The sequence below is a fragment of the Carassius carassius genome, chromosome 30 (genome assembly GCF_963082965.1).
Source record: "Carassius carassius chromosome 30, fCarCar2.1, whole genome shotgun sequence".
Lineage (NCBI taxonomy): Eukaryota > Metazoa > Chordata > Actinopteri > Cypriniformes > Cyprinidae > Carassius > Carassius carassius.
Window position 1 is genome coordinate 1,918,120 of NC_081784.1, and position 27,555 is coordinate 1,945,674.

Here is a 27,555-nt window from a genome sequence, read left to right on the forward strand (position 1 = left end):
GGCCTTAGCATGTTACTAAACCCTAAAGGCATTAAAATACATAAAACACACAAAAGGCTGGCAAAACAAGATTGTATATTTAAATTCAATTATTTTTGTAACAGACAATACACTACTATTCAAAATGTTTGTGTAAATGTTTGTTCAGCAAAGATGCATTAAATTGATCAAAAGTGACAGGAAAAAAAATTCTAATGTTACAAAATATTCATATTTCAAATAAATGCTGTTCTTTTGAACTTTCTATACATCAAAGAATCCTGAAAAATAAAATCTATCGCGATTGACATAAAAATGATGCTGAAAATTCAGCTTTGACATTTTAAAATATATTACAATTAAAAAAGCTATTTTAAATAGAAATAATATTTTACATTATTACAGTTTTTACTGTATGCTTTAACAAATAAAAACACCCTTGGTGAGCATAAGAGACTTCTTTTAAAACATTAAAAAAATCTTAATTACTCACTGCCTTAAGATGGCACCTAGATAGGGAGCTCAGTAGGTTTTGGAACAGACTTATAATCTTATACATCAAAAATACCTCTCAAATGGCTAAAGTTAAAGGATAAAGTTAAACACATACCCATGAGCTAAATCTTGCCAGAGCTATTTAGATACATTCTATATGTTTTCTATTCAAAGCGTGAGCTAGAGGAAGTTGGTTCATTCCCAGACAGAGCTGCCTGATCCTGTTCATTGTATTTATAGCACACAATACATCTTCCACTATTTGAAACTTTGATCAAAAATGTCAATTTGCTGAATTGCCATCACTGCAGGGAAAGCAGACGTCATGGCACACAGGATTCAGCAGAGCTAAACGCCTTCAGACTCAAAGCAGCCCTCTGTTTTCACTTCCTTTAGACCAGAATCCCACACAAATCCCATCGCTCAACCATGAACCAGCCTCAGCGAGTTCTCGCTCTCTCTCTGGCTTCCTGGATCCGGTCTGGTCCTCTCGCCTCAAACAGGATTTGAAAAGCAGCTCACATAAAAATAAACGAGAGCAGGCTTTATATGGCTTGCGTGTGGGGTCACTGTTTGGATAACTTCCTGTTTGGATATCCTTGTCTCTGGTTTCTTGGGTTGCTCATTTAATGGGTTTTTGGTAGATTTAAATTAGTGATGCAATGTGAAAAATTAATTTTATATTCCTGTAAATTGATTATTATCATAACTGTATACGTCATTAGAAATATTCTAAAAATGAACAATTACAACTATTACTTCCTGTCGTTCATCCTCACATGAAGGGAAAGCAGACGCAGCGAGAGCTCGTCAATCAGATTAGCCAAACAGAATCTGTCCGGACCGAGATGTGTGTTATCGTGTCTCCGGCTGATAACACACATGTTTGCTCAGCCCTCATTCACATCACACACTGAGGTTATCAGCACTACAGAGAGAGAGAGAGAGAGAGAGTGAGTGTGTGTGTGTGTGTGAGAGAGAGAGAGATGCGGCTCAGACTAAGAAGACACTAATCATAGCTAATGGAAAAAAGCATTATTTGCATTAGGATATGCATGTAAACTTAATATCATTGTATGAAATAATAAAATTATTCAATCACAATATTCATATAACACACCAGTATTTTGATGGTACATGTCCAAAAATAACTATAAACCCCATTATTACTATAATATGTCAATATGTCAATTTAGTATTAGCACTGGAAATATAAAAACAAAAAACAAAAAAAAAAACCTTGGTATTACCATAGTCTCTGAATCTAGTGAAGATGATCTCAGTATGTCCTGTAAGGTTTAATATAAAGCTATTCTGCATGAGCGTGCACAAACCTTCCTGTGGTCGCTCTCTCCAGGAGGGCTTTCAGGCAGCATCATCTTCATGTATTCTTCTTTAGACATGTTGGGCTGCTGACCTCCATCCTTCAGTTTGTCCCGTCCTCTGTCCTGCAGCCGACAGGACGTCTCCGTGGCGTACAGCTGCCTGTGGGGACACACAGAGCCGGACACGGATTATAAACACAGGCTGGAGATGCTGTGAAGTTCAGGAGCGAGGGAAGAGCAGGGTCACTCATGCTTTTGGTCAAATACTGAGGATGGAGGGGCATGTGTGAAGCAGGACAGAAGAGCTGTACATGCTGCAGGTCAGTGTAAAGTCATGATAATCACAGCATCACACCCAACACTAAACTACGAGCTAATGCTAATGTTTCTCACACTTCCTTTCATCGGGTGAAGACGAGGAAGGAGAGAGATGGGGACGGGGCAATGTGACCTTGATGCTGCTGTGTGCAGCTCTCACAGTGTGTGTGTGTGTGTGTGTGTGTCTCACGCAGTGTGTGAGTCACTGGCAGTGTGCTATATAGCACACACACAAATACACACCCAGGCTAAAACTAAACCTGAATTACAAAAGAAATCCCATTTTAAATACAAGTTCCACTCTGTCAACAGTATCTGGAGCATGACATTGATCTAGCAATCCCTAGAAATTTGCAAAAAAAGTTCAATCATGCCTTGTCATGGAGCATGTGGTGAATTACTGCAAGTAGCTTAAAAAAAATACAAAATTGAAATAAAGTTACAATTACAAATAAAAAGCATATACAAGTAAATCACACTGATAATTATAAAACAGTGTTGTTATACCAAAGAACAAGAACAGCACTTTATTGAGACATTATTTTAAAGAAAAAGTAGAACAATTTTTTTTAATAGTAAATTAAATAATTAAAACAAAACCAGTAAATAATGATAATAAAATAAATATATTTAAATTTTGTATGTATATTTATGTGTGTGTGAGTATGTGAGTTTATATATATATATATATATATATATATATATATACACACTGTACACAGACACAATAATAATAAATATAACAATAATGCAATAATAATAAAAATAACAATAATACAAATAACATATATAATAATATAAGTAAGGGATAATGCATAGCAGTTTTAATGCACAATGTGGATGCAAAGAACCACTCGATGCAAAGTGGATTGCATGAAAATATTTAGCAGTGCATTATTCCTTACTTATATTATATATGTTTTTTTGCATTACTTTTATTATTTGCATATATATATATATATATATATATATATATATATATTTTTTTTTTTTATTATTATTATTATTATTATTATTATTTATTTATTGAAATGATCTTCTTGTATTATATCAGATTAAATTATCTGATTAACTAAAGTCACTCAAGGTTATTAGTAAAACCGGAACAAAAGCTGAAATGTGCTAGCATATATTATGGTTAAACCATCTGTATTGAACACTCTATTACAGACCCAGAATCAGGCTCAGCATCGGGCTGACAGACGTCCACAGGGAAAACAATGACGGACATTTCCATGAAGAGCTTCATTTCTTATGGAATGTCCTTAATAATACTAGACAAGCCATAAAATACACAAGCTGCAGCAGAGTTAAAGATACTCAGTGAGTGTGTAAATACTGGAGATGAGTTAATTAATATTGTGAAAAGATCACATTAGGATGTGCGCCGTCTTTTACGTATTTCATCTCAGATAAAAATAACAAGTGAGCAATGCAGCATAAATCCAAACAAATGCAATAGTGAAAAGGATGTAATAAAACTGACTCAAAGCCCGCAGGCGCTGGACAATGTCATCACAGCTGTCTGGCACTAGCGCAGCGGTTTTAACACACTTGGTGACCCATTGGCCTTTACTGGTGTATGTGTCTATGAGCAACGGTTGATACGAGCACTACAGGCTATGTCTGAGTCTGACAGAAAGTGTCGAGGTGAGCGAGGGGAGGAGGGTCACTGCAGCACAGCAGAGAGAATTTCAACTCCAGACATTTACACTCAACAAGGAGAAGAGAAAGGTCAAGGGTCGAAGGGGAAAGTTCACTAACAGCGTGAGCACAAACATACACAGTGGGGGTGTGAGCATGTACCTGGACCGCTCGGCTAGAGCCTTCAGAAGAAAAGACAACAAGCTTTCAGCTCCACTGAGCAAAAGAAGCCGAGGAAAGTAGAAGAAACAGAAAACAAAGTTAGCAGATGCTTTCACATGGAGAGTGGTTTATAGTGTCAAGCCGCACTGCAAAGAGGAAAAAGCTTCATTAGCAGGCACAATAAAATCTGTGTGATATTGGAAGATGTGTCTAGAGGCTGGGTTATGTAACGTGAAATAAAGGCTGAGGTGGAATAAACAAGGAAAGGAGGTGCTAACTGCATTACACAGTTTCTTCTTTCATAACAGCTGGAGAAAAGCAGCTTTGCAGCACCATCAATCTATGAAGAGCTTTAGTGGAAACCTAAACTGAATAAAAGACATCAGTGGAGAGACGGACCTGAGAGAGTTTCATTCAGAGCACAAGTACACACTTGCTATCTAAATGTGGACATAACATGCATGTCTTCTGTTGTAAAATAAGTCTAAGTATAATAATTACAGACAAACCCATACTGGGTTTGTTGCATTTTAGATCAAAAGCATATACTGGACTGAGGGAACAAACTAAATGGGTAGTTTGAATTTGAATGTAAGGAAGTATAATTAAAATAAACTGACATTGCAATTTGTAACTAAATTGGAATTTTATTAAGTGACTACAGAAGAATACAGAACAAAAAAAAGGGTTAGATAAGCTGATAGAACAATAGATAGACAGAGACAGGACAGTACATAATCAGAATGATAGAACAAAAGATAGATAGATAGATAGATGTCAACTACTGTATATTACGTCTCCACGCTTACAGAGCTGATTTAGCACAGAACTTACTTCAATCAAGCCTTGTTAATCTAGTGACACTTCTCGGATCGATAGAGGAAAGCTTCACTTTGATCTGTAACCTATTGCAAAAGGGTTTTCGTCCTTGAAAACTGGAATTGCTTGATGATTGTGCAGTGGAGAAATTAATTGGATAAAGAAGTGAGAGACCTTCGCTGCTGGTCAAATTCAGCCTTGGAATAGATTGGTCTCTCCTGGCCTTTTAAACCAGACGCTTAATGAGTCACGCTGGCACAAGCTTGGAGGGTAAGATTAAATTTATTCAAATCTAAGGCCCAACCTAATTGTTCACATCAGGAAATTACAATACAACTCTTTTAGACATAGCTTTACTTGAGTGCTTTACACGCTCGAGAGATTTCAAAGTCTATGACCAATGGTCAATTAAATTAAACCACAAATAACTCTTATATGAAGTGTCTTAATGTTGATTTTAGTGGCCTAAACAATTAACTCCCAAATAAACCAATCATACCAGCAGATGAATCAAATTCCACACACTCACCCACACTCGTATAACTCCTTTAACCTTTCTGAGTATAAAAAATGGGGGGCTCGTCCGGGATGGGTTTCTCATGTGTGTATGTATTAGTGGGCCCTGGGCCCTGGCATCTGGCTACTGTGGGGGTCACCCTGGGCTCTGGAAGGTTCTAGAGAGAACATGTTCTTGAAGCTGTGGGGTAAGGGGCTGCCGGAGTGGTGGGAGCCAATGGCCATCAAAACAACATGAAATTATTTCCGGTGCTGTTTAATTTAAGCACCAGTGGTTAGACAAAGAAGGGAAATAACTATGCAAATGGTTCCCAGTGGCATATTTAGGGAGTTTTCACATCTGGCTCAGATGGTGCATTCGTTTTCGGAACCTAGTGCTTTTTTTTTCTCCTTAAGCCCGGCTAACACCGTGCGATTTTGGCCACGATTTGGTCGTCTGAGACAAATTTAGAAAATCCTAAAAGATCCCTATAGTTCTAGTCTAAAATCTGTAGTCTTTGATCACTGATTTGACATGTTCACCTACAGCCGATGTTTTGGCCATTGCGATCTAATTTTACCTTAAACGAACTTCTGGCAGGGTCAGAAGATTTCGGCACAGTGTCAACCATACATTACAGGTCTGAAAACATCTTTAAAGTGATTAGATCAATAGCGATACAATGCAGACTGTTTCTAGGAATGACCCCTTGGCCTTCCGTTTAGGAGACAGCGGGGGAATTCTGCATCTATAGCACTCTGTTCGGGCATCTTTTGAAATACATCCACAAGACAAACATGAACTCAAAAACATACACATTAGAACTGACAACATGCCTATGTGCAGGACCCTGACCTTTCTACAACAACATGACAGCTGCTGTTCTCTCCGGTCCACCTCTAAGAGACTTCTTGCCATTTTTCTGCCTTTTATGTAACGGTCTATGCTCACAAGGGTTTAGTCGACATGAGAAGCTCTAATAATTCTCCTTAAAGTTGTGTTCTTTTGAAACCTCACATATCCATGCATTTGAAGACAGTTGGTTCCAAAGAACATGAGAACATTCTGAACATAACAGAAGGTAATTTGACAATTTTCCTGAATTGCTCTGCAGTGCAAAAACAAAGCACCGTTTCACTCTATAGAAGGAAAATAACCCTATATTTCTACATTTAAGTGCTATACACAAAGCCAGCTATTTCTTCCCTTTAAAAACATTTTCTGTTATGCCATGCTATCTCAATTGCACAACTCATATGATCACTCTGTACAATGCAAATTATATATTCAATGCAAATTAAGACAATATAACTTTCTTTTCCATGATGCAAAAAAGAGATTGCAATTGGAAGCAAGCTCAATTGGCCTGGAATCACTGGAAATAATTTTTCAGCTGTGCAACCCAAGTGCTTCGGATACTCTCTACCATTCAAACATTTGGGGTCAGTAAGATTTTTTTTTGTCAAAGAAATACTACTAATAATACTTTTATTCATCAAGGATGCATTACATTCGAAAATGACATTAAAGACATAACAAAAGATTTCTATTTCAAATAAATGCTGTTCTTTTGAACTTTCTATTCATCAAGCAATCCTGGCGTTTTCCAAAAAAAATCTGTAGCAACAAATTGTTTTCAACATTGATAATAATAATAAAAAAATCTTGATCAGCAAATCAGTATATTAGAATGATTTCTTAAGATCAGGTGACATTGAAGACTGGAGTAATGATGCTGAAAATACAGCTGCACATCACAGAAATAAATTACATTTTACAATATATCCAAATAGAAAACAGTTATTTGGAACTGTAATAATATTGCACAATATTAATGTTTTTACTGTACTTTTGACTAAATAAATGCAGCCTTGGAAAGCAGAAGATACTTTTTTGAAAAATGATCTTTATGACCCCGAACTTTCTGAACTTTCAAAATGAGCACAGCATGTCAGTGTTAGCTATTTAGATGTAAAACCCCTGGAGCATTCCTCTCTCTCCAAGTGAATACACACAGCTGGATATGTAAAATGTCTAGACAGGCAATGCACTTTATTAATTGTATGTTTGTTTGTGTGTAACTGAAGAATATGCACCTATTTATAAACAATAACTGATTGCAGACTAAGAAGTGCACATTTTGGAAATCTAGCCAGTAGACAAATCAATAATGTTGGCAAAAACATAATCCCAACATAAACAACCAGGAAACAAATATGCAAATCTACAAATCTGACCTACTTATATTCTCATAAACATCAGTTCTCTCTCTTTTGCTCACCTAGAATGAGATGAGATCTCGCTCAGGTCTCCCATACTCCCATCCTCAGGCGTGTGTCCGGTGGCCAGAGCCGCGCCGTAGCTCTGAGGAAGGTACAACCTGCCGTGGTCCTCCTCCGTGGACCCTTCTTCTGTCAGCTCCGGTGTCCAAGGGTGTCCCGGATCAGACGCCCCACGGCCCTGGAGAATGACGCGGGCCACAGACGCACTGGCGACCCCCGGGGTCATGCTACAGGGTGCCGTGTCAATGCCGCTGTCTGTGGAGGCTCCTTTGATGTAGGTGAGACCCAGCATCTCTGGATCCATCAGGTCCCCGGAGCCGAAGTGTTTCTCATCACTGTTACTGCTGGAGGCGTTGCTGGACAGAGTGTTACTGCTGGAGTGGCTGGAGCTCTTATCGCCACCCTGCTGGAGGACAACAGATACAAACAGAACATATAATGGGGAACTGGCAAGACATTTACTACAGCATGTTTGCTATCTTTTATAGCAACAATCTAAAAACCACCCAGAATACACATTATTTACATGGGCAAGAACCACATATATTTATATTTATATACACATAGGACAAAAGCTTTTTTTTAACTCATAGTGTGGTCACACCAAATGTTGATTTAATTTATTGAAGTTAATAAAAGTTAATTCATAAAATCTAATTATGGCATTATTTTTGACGGCAACCTCACTTTACAACATTTTTACACAAGTGCCTAGCTTTGCAGGTTTCTTGAAGCATTCTGGAGACATTGCCACAGTTCTTCTGGATTGAGTCTTTATCAGTTTGTTCTGTTTCTTCATGTTATTCCAGACAGACTGATAATGATCAGATCAGATCTCTGTGTGGAGCACTGGCTGCTATCAGACCCTCACTGGATTATTACATTTAATGCAAAAATAATGTTTGGAAATGAAAACTGATATTTACTACTGACACACAACAGCAAAAGAAAGAAATAACTGACTTAAAACCATTTTTTGTTGGTGAAAATACAATTGGCCTAAGACTTTTTCACAGTACTGTGTGTGTGTGTGTGTATATATATATATATATACCTGTATATAATATGCATAATAAAATACACACACACACACATATATATAAGCATAAGTCACAAGGTTCGGTGTTTCATAGCACATGCATTACAGCTAAGATGTGGGTTTACACATTATATAAAAGAAAAAAAACTAGCTCATTGCAACATAATACATATCATCCCATTATCTACATGACATTTATTGTATGATCTATAATTCCAATTAGCAGATGGAAAAGAGGCCGTATCTGCTGTCATATTCTGTCATGTGACAACTTCTTTAGTCCAAACTAATATCAGGCCAATTTAAATGTACAACTGCACACTGCAAAGACCAGCAAAAATAATTACTGTGAGCTAATGAATAATTCTGTGACTGATAATGTATGCAAATACATTGTGCTGTATTCATTAATTAGTGCGCAGACAATAGGCGTAATAAATCAAGAGAGCAGAGCCGTGTACTGCTCACCAGAGATGGACAGCAGCTTTTTACACAATGCAACAGACATTAGAGACCATGTTAGAGATGAAAAGGTTTGTAAGTTATTGATACAGATGGTAGAAGGCAAACACACAATAATTATGAGACTGATCCTGACTTTAAACCTGCTTTCATACAGACTGCCATGAAAGGATCCAACAAACTCATTAATGCTGCTGTAAAACTCATTCCAATTAACGTGGATAATGAAAGGTCCTTTAATCTTTCATGGTTTTCCATATTTGTTAAAAGACTGCACAGATACAAACCGCCTATAGCTCTTCATTACAGACACACAAACCATTTTCTGTAGATTATACATCCACAGGATCTTAACGTCTTCATAGCAACTGAGAAAAGTATTAGAGAACATGCCAGAGGAATAAGCTTTGGAATAGGTTTTAGTAAAATGGTGTAAAAACTGATTTGATATGACATTTGATGTGGTCTTAAATGAAATGAAATGAAGACATTATCTGTAAATTTATTTCTTTAAAATAAATAATTATTTCTTTTTGTTTTTGTTACAAAGTAGCATGATTAAAAACCACAAACTGCCTCAAATTTAGGCACAAACCCAGTCCTGGCCCGAGACGCTCAGGCCTGTGCCCGGCCCGTATCTGACAGCTTATCAGAATTCCGTAGATACTCCATAATTTTTGCTCATAAGGTAAGAGTAATTCATCATTCGTAACTGTAAAGGGTCTATTTTTATTTTTGTTCACTTACAATATCAATAAAACATTGTGCTTTTATAAAATAAAGAAAACAAACATGCTTATTGCAGTCTGGTCTTGAATAGGAGCGCTTCACAAAAATGCACCAAAACTCTGCGAATACATGCCTCACAGACATGATAAATATATCTATAGAAAGCTTTAAATTAGTACTTAAAATAAAACATATATATAAAAAAAATATTTTATTATAATCATAATTAGTATAGATGCATTTCTTAAAGGTGCATCTAAAGAGGAGATGGCAAGCACTGCACATGACCAAATGGCTTGTTGTTTGTCGTGGTAATCAAATTAAAACTCCCCACAGTCCAACTTCTCCCTGATGCTCTGCATGGTCATTGGTCAACTGTTACCTGTATGCTAATGCGTGTGCATATCATTGCGTAGACGATGTATAATATTTATAATAGTCTATAATCATTAAAACAGTATTTCATACAGTTGCCTATGTGTCCTCTGCATGTATATGGGCACAATAAAAGGAGAGACCTGGGACCTGACGGGCTCGCAGGCCTCTACAAGGGAGGCAGTGCCTCTTCAAAAAATTGGATGAGAATATAAAATCATAGTACAAAAATAAAACATTACAAATATTACAAAATATGATATAAAAATCATAAAAACACTTGTTTTTGGGATTTGCGCTGAACGCGCATATATATATATATATATATGCGCGTTCAGCGCAAATCCCACCCTGCAGCTGATTCTAAGGTTTTCAAAAGACATCACGCGAGTGTGAACATCACTACAACTAGGAAAAAAACAACCGTAATTCAAATGCAGCTCCCGTCTGCATTTAAACAGACCTTTGCTCTTAATTCCCGGGCGAGAACACTATAACGAAATCTGAGCAAGTCTAAAAACTGAAACTGTTGATGCTAAAGTTTACACTTTGGAAAAGTTAAAATATATATATATATATATTTTTTTTTATATATATATATATTTTTTATATGAGCAGGCCTACAAGCTGGGATTGGTAATGCTGCACTGTAATCATAGTTATTTATTTATATTTTTCATTATATTTTATTATATGATATTGGTTTGAGACTGAGAGTATTTTATTTAGTGGAGAACTTTGCAGCAGTATTTTATTTCTTCTTCTTTTTTATTTTATATATATATATATATATATATATATATATATATATATATATATATATATATATATATATATATATATATATATATATATATATATAATATGTTTTAAAAAAGTGTAAACAAATTGTTAAAACAATTTATAGTAATAAACAACCTGCAGTTTAATGTTTGCATTTCTTTCCCTTACTGAACTGAACCGTGACTTTAAAACCGAGGTACGTACTGAACCGTGATTTTTGCGTACCGTTACACCCCTAATATATATATAAATACACACACACACACACACACACACACACACACACACACACACATTACAGTATTTCAAAAGTATAGATATTTTACTCTGTATTTTTGTGCACTAGGTAATTTTTTATGCTTATAAGGCATCTCACTATTAACTAAAACCAGACTCAATAGCAGAGATGCCGCATATGAAGATTATTATCCAGTCACTTACAGTATGAAGATCATTTCAGCAAGGCAGTGTACTAGGTTTTGGAAGACAGCTTATACTATACTATATATGTATTACAGGAGCCTGTTGTTTCTAGACCCCACTGTCTTGCACCAAACGATCATAATTTACTTTCAGCTGGATGCCGGTGGTCAGATGCTATTATAGGAACAGGCAGTGTGAGATATTGGATATAACTCACATCAAAGGTGAGAGAGAGACAGACGAACGCGAGTGTGTCCCTGATAACAGCACCAAGGGCAGACTGACCTTATCAGCATTCATTCATCACACTGATGCACATGCAACCTGACAGCAGCACTACGGGCCTCGTGTGCCTCCGTCTGAGTGTTTGTCACATCTATACTTTCAGTGTACACTTTATGAACCATAAAGTCGAGCTGGAGAAGTTTCCCAAGCCTATGCTTTCACTTATGCCACCTGATTATATGGTTCATATGTGAAGTGTAAATCTGGCTCACCACATAAAACATATCATGACACTGAAGGGAATTCCCATATTATGAATTCCTCCAGTATTTATAAACATAAAGTTGCATATATAAACAAATGCCTCCTGATGGCTAGCCACTAACCAACTGAAATATAAATAAAGCACATTTTGTCAGCGCTCTTCTGTCCTTTAAATGAACCAGACCTCATAAGCTTCTATACGGCTGTGTGTAGGACAAGCATGATTTTGCCAAATAGGAGATGTTCCTGAATCGACATCCTTGATTCAAAATTACCATCAAACAATATGATTTTAAGGGTTAGATTTGTGGCTTTATTAATTCATACTGATTTTGTGCCAGTGGTCCTTAACTAATGATTTATATAATACAAAAGAAGCATTCAAATAAGCTAAAGCAGATAAAAATCGAAATATATAAATAAAATTAGGTGAATAACAAATGTTTATTTATTTTTTCGTCCCTCAGCCTTGGAAAGCCTGGATATAAAATGTTATTGGCATTTTTTATATAGAAAATAATGATTATAATGCTTTCTAATTATTGTAATACTTCCATATTTAGTTTTTATTGTTGTATTTTCAAGTAAAATATTTTTCTTTGTAATTTTTATTAGTTTAAACTAAATGAAAAATTTGGCAACTAGTAGATACAAAAACATTACATTTTTAAAAAAATATATTTTAATTTAATTGTATTGTTTTGCTTAAAGGTTTAGTTAATTATAATAAGTGATTATGAGTGCAATATTATTTAAAGATTCATAAACCTATTAGCAAACACGGTGGAGGGTTTATACAAAGTTTAATGGTATTTAATGCTTGGGCTGATGTATGGCTCTTGCCATGACTTCTACTCTACATGAGTGTTAAATGGGAATAGTCTTACCCGTGTCAACTTGTTTGGCGAATCCTTGCCTCTTTCCTTCAAAGAGTTGAGGATCTTGGTGGAAGGGACGTGCCACTTCGCCTCTGTGAAGAAACAGACTGTCTCTGTTTCATTGTTTTATAATTATTCATGTCATTTATTCCTGTGATTTCAAAGCTGAATTTCCAGCATATTTACTGCAGTCTTCAGTGTCACATGATTCTTCAGAAATCATTCTAATATGCTGCTTTGCTGCTCAAGAAACATTTATTATTATTATTATTATTATTATTATGTTGAAAACAGCAAACAAATAGAATTTTTTCAGGATTCTCTGATGAACAGAAAGTTCAAAAGAACAGCATTTATCTGAAATATAAATCTTTTGTAACATTATAAATGTCTTTATCATCAAATATTTTATAACGACTCCAAGCTCAGTTTATAATGTTACAAAAAATTTCTATTCCAAATAAATATTGATCTTTGGATCTTTCTTTTTTACCAAAGAATCCTGATTAAAATATACTCAAAATAATAATAACAATTAATCTTTTTTAAGTGGCAAATCAGTATATTAGAATGATTTCTGAAGATCATGTGACACTGAAGACTGGAGTTATGATGCTGAAAATACAACTTTGATCAGAGGAATAAATTATAATTTAACAAATATTCACATAGAAAGCAGTATTTTATATAATAAAAATATTTGAATTTTAAATCATTAAAAATCTACTTTTGACTGGTAGTGTACAAATATAATACTCTATTCTAAAAATCAGACTGACTATAATAACTAGGGCTGCATGAGAAAATATGCAGTTTGAAGTATATTTTCAGTCCAGTAGCTAATGTCTACCTGACCTTCACCGGTGGGAAAGATCAGTGTAAATGTGTGAATGGCACCTGCAGAGCGTGTCCTCTCGAGAGTCGGCTCTCTCTCCCTCAGCATCTCCCCGTCTCCCAGCATGCCCTGGGCTTCAGCCGAGCGCTCGTGTAGCACAGGAGACTGACTCCTGCGGACGAGACCGGTGATTGTTCAGACTCAAGGGGTCGACCACAATGACTCCAATCAGACTTTTCTTTACCGTCAGTCTTGATTGGATTGATTATGAGAATTAAGAAACATTGGAGATGAATCAAAATTCAACAAAGTCTGGTAATAAAATGCATGAAGGAAGGAAGGTTTTGTCAATACTGGACAAAACGTGTGAAATTAATGTTTAGGGCTGACTTTAAATTGAGGACTAATCACTTTTAATAAATTACTAAATTACCAGTTAGTTTGTCTGGACATTAATCAGGATTCTTATGAATTAATTTCTAAAAACCCAAATCAATCTATGTCAGATATGAATTGAACCAATATAAAAATTATCAGTATAATTTTAATAATTTACTGATTTATATTAATTGAGCTTTTCATTGGATAAATTTTCATTAATGCTAAATTAAACTATGATAAATAAACTTGACAAATTACTAAATACTAAAAAATATTTGCTAATAAAAATTATCAATATAATATTATTAATTATTTGTGACCCATTTGTAGCAATAGCCAAAAAAAAACATTTAATGGGTCGAAATGATTGATTTTTCTTTTATGCCAAAAATCATCAAAGTAGATATCATGTTCATGGAGATATTTTGTAAATTTCTTACCGTAAATATATCAAAACTTAATTTTTGATTAGTGATATGCTTTGCTAAGAAATCATTTGGACAACTTAGGATAGGATATTTTCTTAATATTTAGATTTTTTTGCCCCTTCAGATTCCAGATTTTCAAATAGTTGTATCTCGACCAAATATTGTCCTCCTAACAAACCATACATCAATGGAAAGCTTATTTATTCAATTATCAGATGATGTATAATCCACTTAAGACTGGTTTTGTGGTCCAGGATCACATACCTCTCTCTCTCTCTCTCTCTCTCCAATAACACACATACACACACACACACACACACACACACACACACACACATATATATATACATATATATATTATATATATATATATATAAATGTTATGGAATGATTCTCTGTGAGTGTGTTACCCGTCGTATCCTGGCTGTTGGTTCCAGCTGGCGCTTGCGCAGGGTCCCGGGTCGCTGGAGGACGACTGGTTACTGGGTGAGCTGCGGTAGTGTTGGGACGCGTCTCCTTTACTGCAGGACGAGATCAGAGGCTTCTCAACATCCTGAACGCTCCTGCAGCGAGAGAAACAGACAGAGCAGATGGCTTTCCATTCAGATCCAGAGGAGTGTGACAACAGCAGAGATTTCAGCGTAACGTACGAACCATGGATCAGAGAGAGTCAAGAGAGCAGCATCAGATGACGATCTCATTGCTAGTTTTAATTGATCTTAGTGCTGTGTTTGACACCATAGATCATGACATACTCATAGATCGATTACAAACCTATACAGGTGTTCAAGGGCAGGCTCTAAGATGGTTTAGATCCTACCTGTCCTATCACTAGCATTTTGTTTATTTCAAAATGGGGAGTCATCTAATTTATCACCAGTAAAATATGGAGTGCCACAAGGATCCGTCCTAGGTCCCCTTCTATTTTCAGTATACATGTTGCCCCTTGGTAATATTATTAGAAAAAAAGGGATTAGTTTCCACTGTTATGCTGATGATACTCAGCTATATATCTCAACGAGACCAGATGAAACTTCCCAATTATCTAAGCTAACAGAGTGTGTTAAAAATGTAAAAGATTGGATGACCAATAATTTTCTCTTATTAATTTCGGATAAGACAGTACACAGTAGACTACAGTGTGCAACTAGATTGATGTACTGTTACTTTCTCTACAGTCAAAAATCTGGGTGTTATATTAGACAGCAACTTGTCTTTTGAAAATCATATTTCCCATGTTACAAAAACTGCATTCTTCCATCTTAGAAACCAAGCTACGAAACATGTTACCTGTTTCTGATGCAGAAAAGCTAGTTCATGCATTTATGACCTCTAGACTGGACTATTGTAATGCACTTCTAGGTGGTTGTCCTGCTTCTTCAATAAACAAGCTACAAGTAGTCCAAAATGCAGCAGCTAGAGTCCTTACCAGGTCAAGAAAATATGATCATATTACCCCAATTTTACAGTCTCTGCACTGGCTACCTATTAAGTTCCGTATCAGTTACAAATTATCATTACTTACCTATAAGGCCCTAAATGGTTTAGCTCCTGCGTACCTAACTAGCTTTCTACCACGCTACAACCCATCACGCTCCCTAAGGTCACAAAACGCTGGACTTTTGGTAGTTCCTAGGATAGCAAAGTCCACTAAAGGAGGTAGACATTTTCGCATTTGGCTCCCAAACTCTGGAATAGTCTTCCTGATAATGTTCGGGGTTCAGACACTGTCTCTGTTTAAATCCAGATTAAAAACACATCTCTTTCGCCAAGCATTCAAATAATGCATCTCATAATATGTGACTGCAGTTGTCTCAAATGCGCATTCTTATTCTTTAGTTTGGGTTAAACTCATAAATTTGACTTTGTTGGAACAGCAGCTATGCTAATGATGTCTCTGTTTGTTTCTCTGTTTTGCGTAACTAGGATTTACACAAGCTCCAGTCTGGATCCAGAACACCTGAGAAGAGATGATGCTGACCCCTCAAAGGACCCCACATGATGCTAACCCTGAATCAACAAACAGAACTAACAAATATTGCTGCAAGTGTGATTGCATCATATAATAATTGCTTCATATAATAATTGTTCATCGTCTGGCTGACTACATCTTGTATTAATTTTTCTGAAAATTCCTGTCATACGTGCACAATCTGACAGTCACCACTTATAAGCTACTACAACTAAATATTGTAGAAACTTAATTTTCTGTAAAGTTGCTTTGCAATGATTTGTATCGTAAAAAGCTCTATACAAATAAACTTGAATTGAATTGATGACATCTAAACCAGAAGAGCTTGAAGAGCAGGAGAGTTCATGCTACATTAACCATTACTTTGTCTACCATGACATTATCATCAATGCTGAGAAAAAAGAAATCATGAAATAAAATAAAGCACATTTGTGCAAAGAGCCATGGATAATTAGGCAACACACGGTCCCATAATTATTGTAACCAATCAATAGAAATAATAATAATACTTTTTTTTTTTCAATATTGTATTTTTAAATGCAGCTCCTCAAGCTGCTTAACAAAGAAACAAGCAATATAATAATAATAATAAATGATAAAATAAATAATAAATTAAATAAATAAAATGAATGAAAATACAAATAAAAAATATGATTAAAACTACAATTATTCATATTATTATTACTTTTATTATTGTTATTATTATTATTTAATGTTATTGGTTAATTCATTAATTTAATTAAATAATTTATTGACTAATAATTGAATAATTAATGACTAATTCAGATACTGAATAATATTTGATCATAATTATCATATCTAATTTTATAAATTTATTTATATTAATTAAATGATTAATTAGGTCAGTAGTCAATTAAATTAAATTAAACTAAACAAATAAACAAGTATTATAAATAAATACTCAAAATATTTGATAATTATTTATTATCAAAAAACTTATACTGACTAATATGATAAAAATTATCAATACGACTTTATTAATATTAACATTTTACTTTATTAATATTAAAATTAACTTTATTAATTGACTGATTTATATTAATTGAATTATTAATTGGACCAATACATTATTATTAAATAAAATTAGAATATATAAATTAAATAAATAATGAATAATGAATAATATTTTAGAATAACTGTCAATATTATTTTATTAATACATTTGACTGATTGATCTATATTAATTTATTGAATTATTAATTGGACCAATACATCAATGCTAAATTAAATCACAATAAACTTAACATGACTTAAATATGAATAAAATAAAAAGATATGATCATAAAAATGAACAATATAATCTTTTTAATAACTTTAGCGTGACTTCAAAAACAGTTTAAACATTATTGAAACCTAGTTTTCTGTTAAATATGTTATTGCAATTAACTCTTTCCTGCATTTATTTGACGTGTGGGCAAACCTGCATCTGGGTTTTCCATGCATTCAGAAGATGTGCACAGTATGCATACTACAAATATATTAAGTATTATAGTAATATGTTATTCTGAACATAAGGGCATTCCTCACTGACTGCAAGCTATCCACACTTCACACATCGCCTCAATAAAAGCACCAGTCATAAAACAAAAGCATCTGATCCTGAACATGCAAGAAGTCCTTTAACGGCTGTAAATATCTTACATTCATGCATTTATGTATTTACAAGATGCTTTTATCCAAAGTGACTTTTCATTGCATTCAAGGTACACATTATATGACTTTGTGCATGAAAACGTGATAGTTAGTATAAGTGCATCACTAATAAGAGAGTCCAGTGGTGTGGCATTACTGAAGCGTGACACAGCTCTCTCCACATGCGGTCTCATAGAGGAGCCGGGAAAGGTCATCAACGCCGCGAGGGGTTTCCAAGTAAGAACAAATGACCACATTATAACAAACACTGTTTGAAAGGCATATCGCCTGCATACCAAATACAGGAAGCTGAATTCATGATGATCTGTGTCTGCAGATACAACACAACACTTTCCACCAGCGAGTAAATTATTGGTGCACGCAGAAACTGTTTGCAAAACTTTTTTTTTTTGCAATTTACACATCTTTGAATACATTTTCCCTTTATGTTAATCAGGTTTGTGCAATGCAAAAAAAAAAACAAACAAACGTATTTTTCAGTTTAAATCCTTAAAATAATATATATATATATATATTCAAGAAGCAATTCTGCACACAATTTTAAGATATTTTCTAAAGGCATCTCAATTTCGAGAAATTGTCTCTTTTGACTGGTTTTGTGTTCCAGTCTTACAAATAATTTTTCGTGCATGCTAACACCCAGAGCTCTGCCTCGTTCATGAGATCTGAATGCATCTGCTTCATTCACAGTTACATTTAGAAAAACACCTTTGGAAAGACACGCGAAAGCATGCATCTCAAACTGAAGTGATACCTGGGTCCATCCGGTAGCTTCCTGTCGAAAGAGGTGCTGCGTGGGATGGCGGTCTGAGCGTGCTGGATGATCTGCTGGCACGGCATGCGATCGGGAAGAGGCTGGCCGCTGGTGGGCACACGGTGCCACGTGGTGTTTCTCTTAAAGGGCGTCTTGTACTCGCAGGGCGTTCCTTCACTGTCCAGCTTATACTCCACCATAGGGATGCGGTAGAGCTCTGAACATCCCCTGAGACAGAGAGCAGAACTGACATCAACAGACATTTAGAAGATGCTTTTCTCTCTCTCTCTCTCTCTCTATATATATATATATATATATATATATATATATATATATATACATACATACATATTTGGAGGGGGGGGGGGGTTATATACATATGAATCACAATAAAAACATCACAATGATGCACATCACTCCAGTTTGCATGTTTGAAAGAAACAAATCCATCATTAAGAAGCTTTAACTTAACTTTAACCATCATTTCAATTTAAAATATCAGTCCATAATCCATAGTAAGGCTTCCTCCAGCGAAAAAGTCATTCTCCTGTTGTCTCTCACATCATAATCTAGTCAGATATTAGTGGTTTTGAACTTGTAAAGCGTGCTTGATCTGTGCAGATTTCTCTCCTGAGTCAGACAAGAACACTTTTTCACTAGAAGAAGAGTTATTATGAACTCATATTTTAGATAAAAATGTCTTCACAATAGGTTTGTTTCTTACAAACACACAGCTTTTCTTTTTACAAGTCATTAAATGATGGACTGGAGTGGTGTGGATTTTTGTGATGTTTTTATCAGCTGTTTGGACTCTAATTCTGACGGCACCCATTCACTGCAGAGCATCCACTGATGAGACACTGATGCAATGCTACATTTCTCCAAACCTGATGAACAAAACAAACACATCCTGATCTTGGATGGACTGCAATCCATTTACGATGCATCAAATCTACATTTCTTCTTGTTTTTCACTTTTAAATGCATGGGTTAAAAAACCTAAGACTATGTCTTAAGAACTATCTACCTTTTTATTTAACTGACTTTAAGAAGTTATGACCAGTTTTGCAGAAAGAAAAAAAAAACAGTAGTCTGAGCAGTTTATGCAACCAGCACCTGAGCTTTAAAAACTGAACCACATACAACCATATACAGATCATATGTTTTTGTGGCGATACAAGCAAGCAAGAAGTTGAGATTTGCTGTAGAAGTATATTTACATGTTCTGTACAGGTTTAAAAAACACGAAGTGAATGTCACTGGAAGTTACTCCCACTCTTCGTCTAAAAATAAGGTGGATACGAGTGCTAGAAGGGAACTAGAAGACACAGAAATGGAGAAGCTGTTTGAGGTGTGTTTTGGGGTTGAAAGAAAAGAGCCCGAGGGTTATGAAAACAGTCTGCTCTACAAAAAGAAAAAAACTTCTTCAATACAACTCTGGAGCTATTGTCTGCATGAAGCTCTTGAGGTGAAGGGTTAACGTTCTCCTCTTCTATTTGCATAAGCAGCCCACAGGCTCGTATCAATTAGATGCAGAAGACAGTCTCAAAAATCAGACAATGTGATCTCTGCATCGGCTGAAATGTGTTATAAATTGAGCTGCATTCATCAGCTACTTCCCCATTGCCCTCTGGATTGCCCTCACGAGGCCAGAGACACTAGACGCTACACTACACTTTCTGGCAGGATCTCTCGGCAAGAGCAACGGCAATGCAAAGCATCCTCCAAAGGGATTTCTTTTACCCAGAAATCCTGCTGGAATACATTTAAGAAAAAGATCAGGAATAAATGAAAAGTCTGTCATCATTTACTCAACCACATGTCGCTCAGATTCTGTATGACTCTCTTCTATGAAAAACAAATAAGATATTTTATAATGAGGTTTTTGATCTCCGAAAATGCAAAATAAAAGAGGGGGAAAAAGTGAAAATGAGGAAATTTATATATATAAAATTATATGCAGTTATTTTTTGAAAGAACTGCACGTATTGTTATAAGTTAAATATCACTAAAAATAAAAATAAAACCATTAAAAATTAATTGTTACTTGAAATATATAACATTTAACTTTATTTCAGTTAGTTGCAAAGGCAACATTACTCATTTTCATCTAGTTTAAGTAAAATAATTACAACTTAAACTGAAATAATTTCAATAATGTAGTTGTAAAAACTAATAAAAATACAACAAAATTACTAAAAACAGAAGATATAAAAAATTAAAACAAAATCAAAATGTCACTAAAAACTATAATAGTATCTCGTTGCTAAAATAACACTGCTTTAATGTCATGTTTAAAAAAATTATTGAATTTACTGAAATATAACTAACCCCATATTATAAAAATTATATATTTCCTCCAAAGTTTTATTTATAAAACTTTCATTTTTATAATATGTCATATGTATATTATATATATTTATTTATTATGTGTATTTTTTTTGTAATACTAAGTATATATAATTTTTATATTTTTTTTATATAATATATAACACTATTATTAGATTACAGTATTTAAATTATATTAATTTCAAGCACAGAGAAGTCACATGAAAACTTTTTGTGATGAACAGACCAGAATGTAAGTCATTTAAAGTACTTTTTTTCTTGGTGTTGAATGCAGTGGTGTGTTGAGGTGACTGATTTGAAAGGCTCTTTAGTTCTGGGACTCAAATGACTCTTAAGTGTTTATCAATGAGGAGAAATCAAGGAAAATGCACATGCAAATGCATGCAGACGTGCTGTTGAAACATAGCCGCAGCTAACAGCATTGGCTCATGTGTTTGAAAAGTCAGTCAGCATCAATGCATTTACAGTACATCACTCACAGACGCAACATAATGAGAACCAGTTGAAAAGAAACGCAAACTACTGAACTGCAACTAATGTGTGTATTTTTCCACACTTTTATGTTGTACTTCTACTATTTACTTCAACTCCCACACAGAACAAAACATTCACATTTTCCACATCAAAACCTGGAACCTCTGACCTGCGCTGACATGTGAAGAATAATCTACAGCGTGTGAATGTGCCGAGAAACATGAACCCAATTGCATTTTGGTGGAAGCTCTTACAGATTCAGAATGTTGTGTTAGAAACACACTTGATCCCACACGTCGAACCAAGAGTTATTCCTAACGTTAGCGTTTTTAGCCAAGAAAAAGCATGTTAAGCAAACTTTGAGGGCCAGTTTTCTTCAGAGAGCTCATGCATTACGGGAGCGTTCGCACCGCTGCTCTGATTTATAGAGTGATGTTTTCCAATGCGGCCCGCCAAGATCAATCCTCTCACACTACCGCCGTTATAATGGAAAACATGAGTGTGGGATGTAAAGGTAAGATACCAATGAGCCTGCAAAATGCATTAATGATCAGTACTGACACTACTGACAGTATTGACATTATATAGCTTGTGAAACACCATATGGAAAAATTAGCTATATGGGCAACACAAGGCCAAATCGAACATGCAACATTTCCTGATCCTGAAAAAATTGCATTAGATATTCAAATTAAAGTATTAATGTATTTTATCAAATTAACAAAAATAATATATATATATATATATATATATAAATTGTTTAATAATATATAATTTAATCTAATAATATCTAAATAAAAATGTATTATATATATATACTATATCTACTATAATTATGATTTGTTTATTATAACTATTATTACATTATTATAAATTTATTTTAACTATAATAATTAATGCAATAATAATAAAAAAAAATTATAAAAAGTAGAAAGTAAAAAAAATCTAAAATGAAAATGTAAATATATAAATTTATGATCATACTGTATGCATTAAATATTTGGGGTCGGTAAGATTTACATTTTTTTTAAAAATTTTTAGAAATCAATTTATTCAGCAAAGATAAAATTGATCAAAAGTAAATTGATCAAAAGTTGACCGTATAGGCATTTATAATGATACTAAATATTTCAAATTAAATTTTTGAACTTTCTACTGATCAAAGAATCCTGAAAATTAAAATGCATTACAGTTTCCACAAAAGAAATTAGCACAACTGTTTCCAACATTGATAATAATCAGAAATGTTTCTTGAGCAGCAAATCACTATATTAGAATGATTTCAGAAGACTGGAGCAACGATGCTGAAAATTCAGATTTGATCACAGAAATAAATGACATTTTACAATATATTCAAATAAAATACAGCTATTTTGAATTGTAATAATATTTCACAATTTTACAGTTTTTACTGCATATTTGATGAAATAAATTAAGCCTTGATGAGCAGAAGACACTTCTTTCAAAAACATAAAAAAATAGTACCAAGCCTAAACTTTTGATGGTAGTGTATATAATCAAATTCCATCAGTGTAACATCACAGTGCTTCTTTGTATGGCTGGGAAATCAAACCTCCCTCAGCAAAAAAAAAAAGGACTTTCCCATCTAATACACTGTTTTTACATCCCCTCTTATTTTAAAGAGCTCATAGATGTCTTTTTATGGTTGTGCAGAATCCAGTCTGAGCTGGTGAAATACAGCTCTAATATTATCCTAACCCAGAAAATCTATTTCTTTACACTCAAGCAGCAGGATGTGGCCATAACCCCGCCGTCCTCAAGCTTCTCCATCATTTCTATATGAATCTTTAAACATGCCGCCCATATATCACACTAATGAGGGAAAAAGAGAAACATTTCAGATGTGTCTACACTTAAAATGACTCACTCACAGATTGAAAATGCAAACAGCGGGTAAATATTTGGTTTTCAGACTAATCAGCGAGTGTTTGTAATCTTACCAAGCTCTGCGCCTCGACGTCTGTCCTGAAACATGAGACTCGGATGTATATGAGAATCTGGCCGTTTATACTGCGAGTCTTTCCTTAAAGTTCACGTTTATCTGCGTGTGAAGTCCATACATGCTGGACGCTGTGATGAAATCTGGAGTTCAGGCAATTCTAGAAATATTCTGTGGTTGTTTAACTGCACTTCACTTACAATTACATTTACAGTGATGCATTTGCCAGATGTTTTTATTCAAAGCATCTTGCATATATATATATATGCATTGAAAGTACATGCATTTAATTAGTTCTTGCATTCCCTGAAAATCAAACCCATGACCTTGTGTTTTAAAAAGCAAATGTGCTACAGTAAATCTTTGTTTTAGTGCCTCCCAATCACACATTTAAAGGAATAGTTCACCAAGAAATTAATACTTGCTGAACATTTACTCACTATCAGGCCATCCAAGATGTGGATGAGTTTGTTTGTTCATTAAATTTGGAGAAATGTAGCATTACATCACTTGCTCAGCAATGGATATGAATGGGTGCCGTCAGAATGAGAGTCCAAACAGCTGATTAAAACATCAGAATAATCCACACAACTCCAGTTCATCAGTTAACATCTGGATAAGACAAAAGCTAACAGCTGGTAAAAACAGTCTTGTGAAGCCAAAAGCTGCGTGTTTGAAAGAAACAAGTCCATCATCAGGGCTTTTTAACTTTAAACCTTCACTTCTGGTCAAAATACAAGTCCATAATCCATAATAACGCTTCCTGCTGTCCAAAAGTGCATCTCCTGTTGCCGTCTCAAATCAAAATCCTCCCATATATTTGTTTAGAGCTGTTTTGGCTCATAAACGGTGCTTGATCTGTGGAGATTTCTCTCCTGATTTATATCTGAAGACTTCACTGGAGGAAGCGTTATTATGGATTATGCACTCATATTTTAGCAAGAAACAATGGTTTGAAGTTAAAAAAGCCGCAATGATAGATTTGTTTCTTTCAATCATGCAGCTTTTGGCTTCACAAGACATTAACTGCTGGACTGAAGTGGTGTGGATTACTTGTGGATTATTGTGATGTGTTTATCAGCTGTTTGGACTCTCATTCTGACGGCACCCATTCACTGCAGAGCATCCACTGCTGAACAAGTGATGCAATGCTACATTTCTACAAATTTGATGAAGAAATAATCTCATCTACATCTAGGTTGGCCTGATAGTGAGTAAATGTTAAGCAATTATTAATTTCTTGGTGAACTACTCCTTTAAAAACTATTAAATCACTCCGCACTTTTACTCTCCTGATATTTCTGATGCACAGATTCTGTTGCCAGGATTAAAATTTCTAATGTTGGCGTCCCACATTGCTTTCAGCAGACCATACAGAAAAACAACAACAAGTCATCACCTAGCAACCACTCGGAACCACACATCAACATTCTAAAATCAGTCAGAACCTTAGCAACAGCACAGTGACACCCTGACAACCACCTGACTGCACTGACACACAGAAGTAGCTACTTTTACTCACTCAGAAAATTTACAAATACAGTTATCCATTATGGTTTATAAGTCAATTGAGAGTTACTCATAGATCATTCTTAATTGGTTTAAATGACAACTATTTGAACATACAGGACCCTTGATGGTGAGTCATCATAACATTGAGATGCTCTGCTCTGGAAACATGCTTCTGTGTATGATAACAGATGATCTCGTACTGTATGATCACAGATCACTGTAAGAGGATTTGCTGACCTGTTGCATTGACAGAGCGATGTTTGGATACGATCAGCATGTGTTCACTTCTGATATGAATATACTAAAGGCACAAATACAGGGACGACAGAACAAACCTCCAGATTTACGCATGTTTGTGAGTGTTCAGAATGGGGTTCAAATTGTTTAATTAACCTAATTAGCCTCAGTTAAATAATTAACAGAAAGAGCAAATAAATAAACCATTCAGTTTTTTTTATGTGTGAAAAGCCAAAATAAAATATAAAATAATATGATAATTTCTTTAGGAAATCTGATCAAACATCACACTAATTGGAATGGTAAGATTCTAATCCCGAAGAAAGAGATAGCACATGTATATATATTTCTTTATATATAATAATAATAATAATAATAAATGCACATAAATAATAATAATGATAATGAAATAAATTATGTATTATTATTCAGAATATATTTAATAATAAAATATATAAATATATAGCAAAAATCAAGATTATTATTATTACAATAACTGCAATCTTAATAATTTATTCTAATAATATAAAAGTAAATGTAATTAAATATATCATTAAAATTAAATATTATTATTATTAAAGAGCTTCCTAGTGCAGACGGTCCATTCACAGCAAACCAGCTCCAGAGTGGCATCACGCTAACAACACCAACACGTGCACGCAGTGTAGTGCAGTGTAGTTTCAACAGCTTATAGGAGTGAGATCTCAAAACTCGGACTTCATATCCCATCCAACACAATAAATCATGTGAGTACGGCTGAAAAACTGCAGAAAACCTGCTATTAACTTCCATCGTGGGGGATTTATTAAGCTAAAGTAGTGACTTTCATACAGAACTATGAGTTAATAGTGAATATTTAACATCTTCGGTCATGGCTAAAAGAATAGAAAGAATAGAATAGAATAGAATAGAATAGAATAGAATAGAATAGAATAGAACAGAACAGAAAAGAAACATATATTGAATAATATATTGAACATATATTGAATAAAGCCCTAACTTTAAGTATTACATGTAAAAAAAATAAAAATAAAAATAAAAAATAAATAAATAAATATACACAAAATAATGAAAAATAATATAATATAATATAATATAATATAATATAATATAATATAATATAATATAATATAATATAATATAATATAATATAATATAATATAATATAATATAATATAATATAATATAATATAATATCCGAGCAGCCAAGTCCTTCTTCAAGAATAGGTTAAAAACACATCTCTTCCATCATTAATTGAACCTCTAACTCTAGAACTCTCTATTCTAATTATATTTAAAAAAAAAAAAAAAAAAAAAAAAAAGTCCCTTTTAGACTTGCACTCTATTCATTTGCTGCTTGTTTTTCTAAAGAAAAAAAAGCACTAGCTTTCTAAACTTTTTGCATTCTATCAGTTTTCTTTTCATTTATTATCACAATTAACAAAAGCAAAAAGAACTCTCACACTAGCTTGCTCTATTCTTTTTCTATTCTATCCGTTTCCTTTCTATTTATGATATTATAAAAAAAACACTTGTTATGTGTTCTGGATTTAAGCGGAGACTTGTTATAGTATAGCATTGCTCTTTTGTTGATTGTAATCGCTTCCATTTCTCATTTGTAAGTCGCTTTGGATAAAAGCATCTGCTAAATGACTAAAATGTAAATGTAATATTTTAGAGATCTAGCTTTAAAGGAAAACAACAAGTGGTATGGATGTTAATAGCAGATGGACAGAACAGATCACTGATACCTTCTGGGAGCTCCGTCTTCATACGGCTGGATAATGACCACCTTGACGGAGATGGAGGTGCGCAGAAGGTCGATCATCTGCTCGTGGGTCAGTGTGGCCACCGCCACCTTACAGATCTCCACCAGCCGACTGCCCTGACGCAAACCGGCCTTCCAGGCGTATCCGAACGGCTCCACGTCGGCCACGATGCCCTCGAAGTTGACGTGGAAGCCCAGCTGACCAAGACCGTTCCTGCGCAAGGTCATTTCTGTGGTCTCACAGCCACGCGTGACCATCTGGAGCAAGACAGAGAGACCGAGAGAGAAATCAACCTCAGTCTAGCATCACATGACTTCAGAAAATCATAACTATTTCCATTGCACTTTTTTTCCCGTTTTTGAGCTTGAAGGATGGACATGAAACAGCACGGATATTCTTTACACCTGGGTTTGGAAACATGACGATAGGTAAATAATGGCAGAATTATTTCCAGATGAACTGTTCCTTTAAGTAGCTCCCACGTGACAGTAACAGGAAGATGAGCCAAAAAA

At 34.6% G+C, this 27,555-nt stretch overlaps 1 protein-coding gene across 4 annotated transcripts in view; it reads right to left on the reverse strand.

The window, feature by feature from the left end:
- LOC132110391 (signal-induced proliferation-associated 1-like protein 2) overlaps window positions 1–27,555 on the reverse strand; it is a 118,953-nt gene that overhangs the window by 10,001 nt on the left and 81,397 nt on the right. For 2 of the 4 annotated variants that reach the window (XM_059516955.1, XM_059516956.1), the window contains exons 9-15: window positions 27,026–27,300; window positions 18,743–18,970; window positions 14,753–14,905; window positions 13,596–13,705; window positions 12,708–12,790; window positions 7,520–7,926; window positions 1,809–1,959 (exon numbers count right to left, since the gene is read on the reverse strand). In XM_059516955.1, coding sequence (XP_059372938.1) covers window positions 1,809–1,959; window positions 7,520–7,926; window positions 12,708–12,790; window positions 13,596–13,705; window positions 14,753–14,905; window positions 18,743–18,970; window positions 27,026–27,300 — 1,407 coding nt within the window. Of the gene's footprint in view, window positions 1–1,808; window positions 1,960–3,182; window positions 3,978–7,519; window positions 7,927–12,707; window positions 12,791–13,595; window positions 13,706–14,752; window positions 14,906–18,742; window positions 18,971–27,025; window positions 27,301–27,555 lie in introns of those variants that run through there. The other 2 variants (XM_059516957.1, XM_059516958.1) reach the window with 2 other exon arrangements.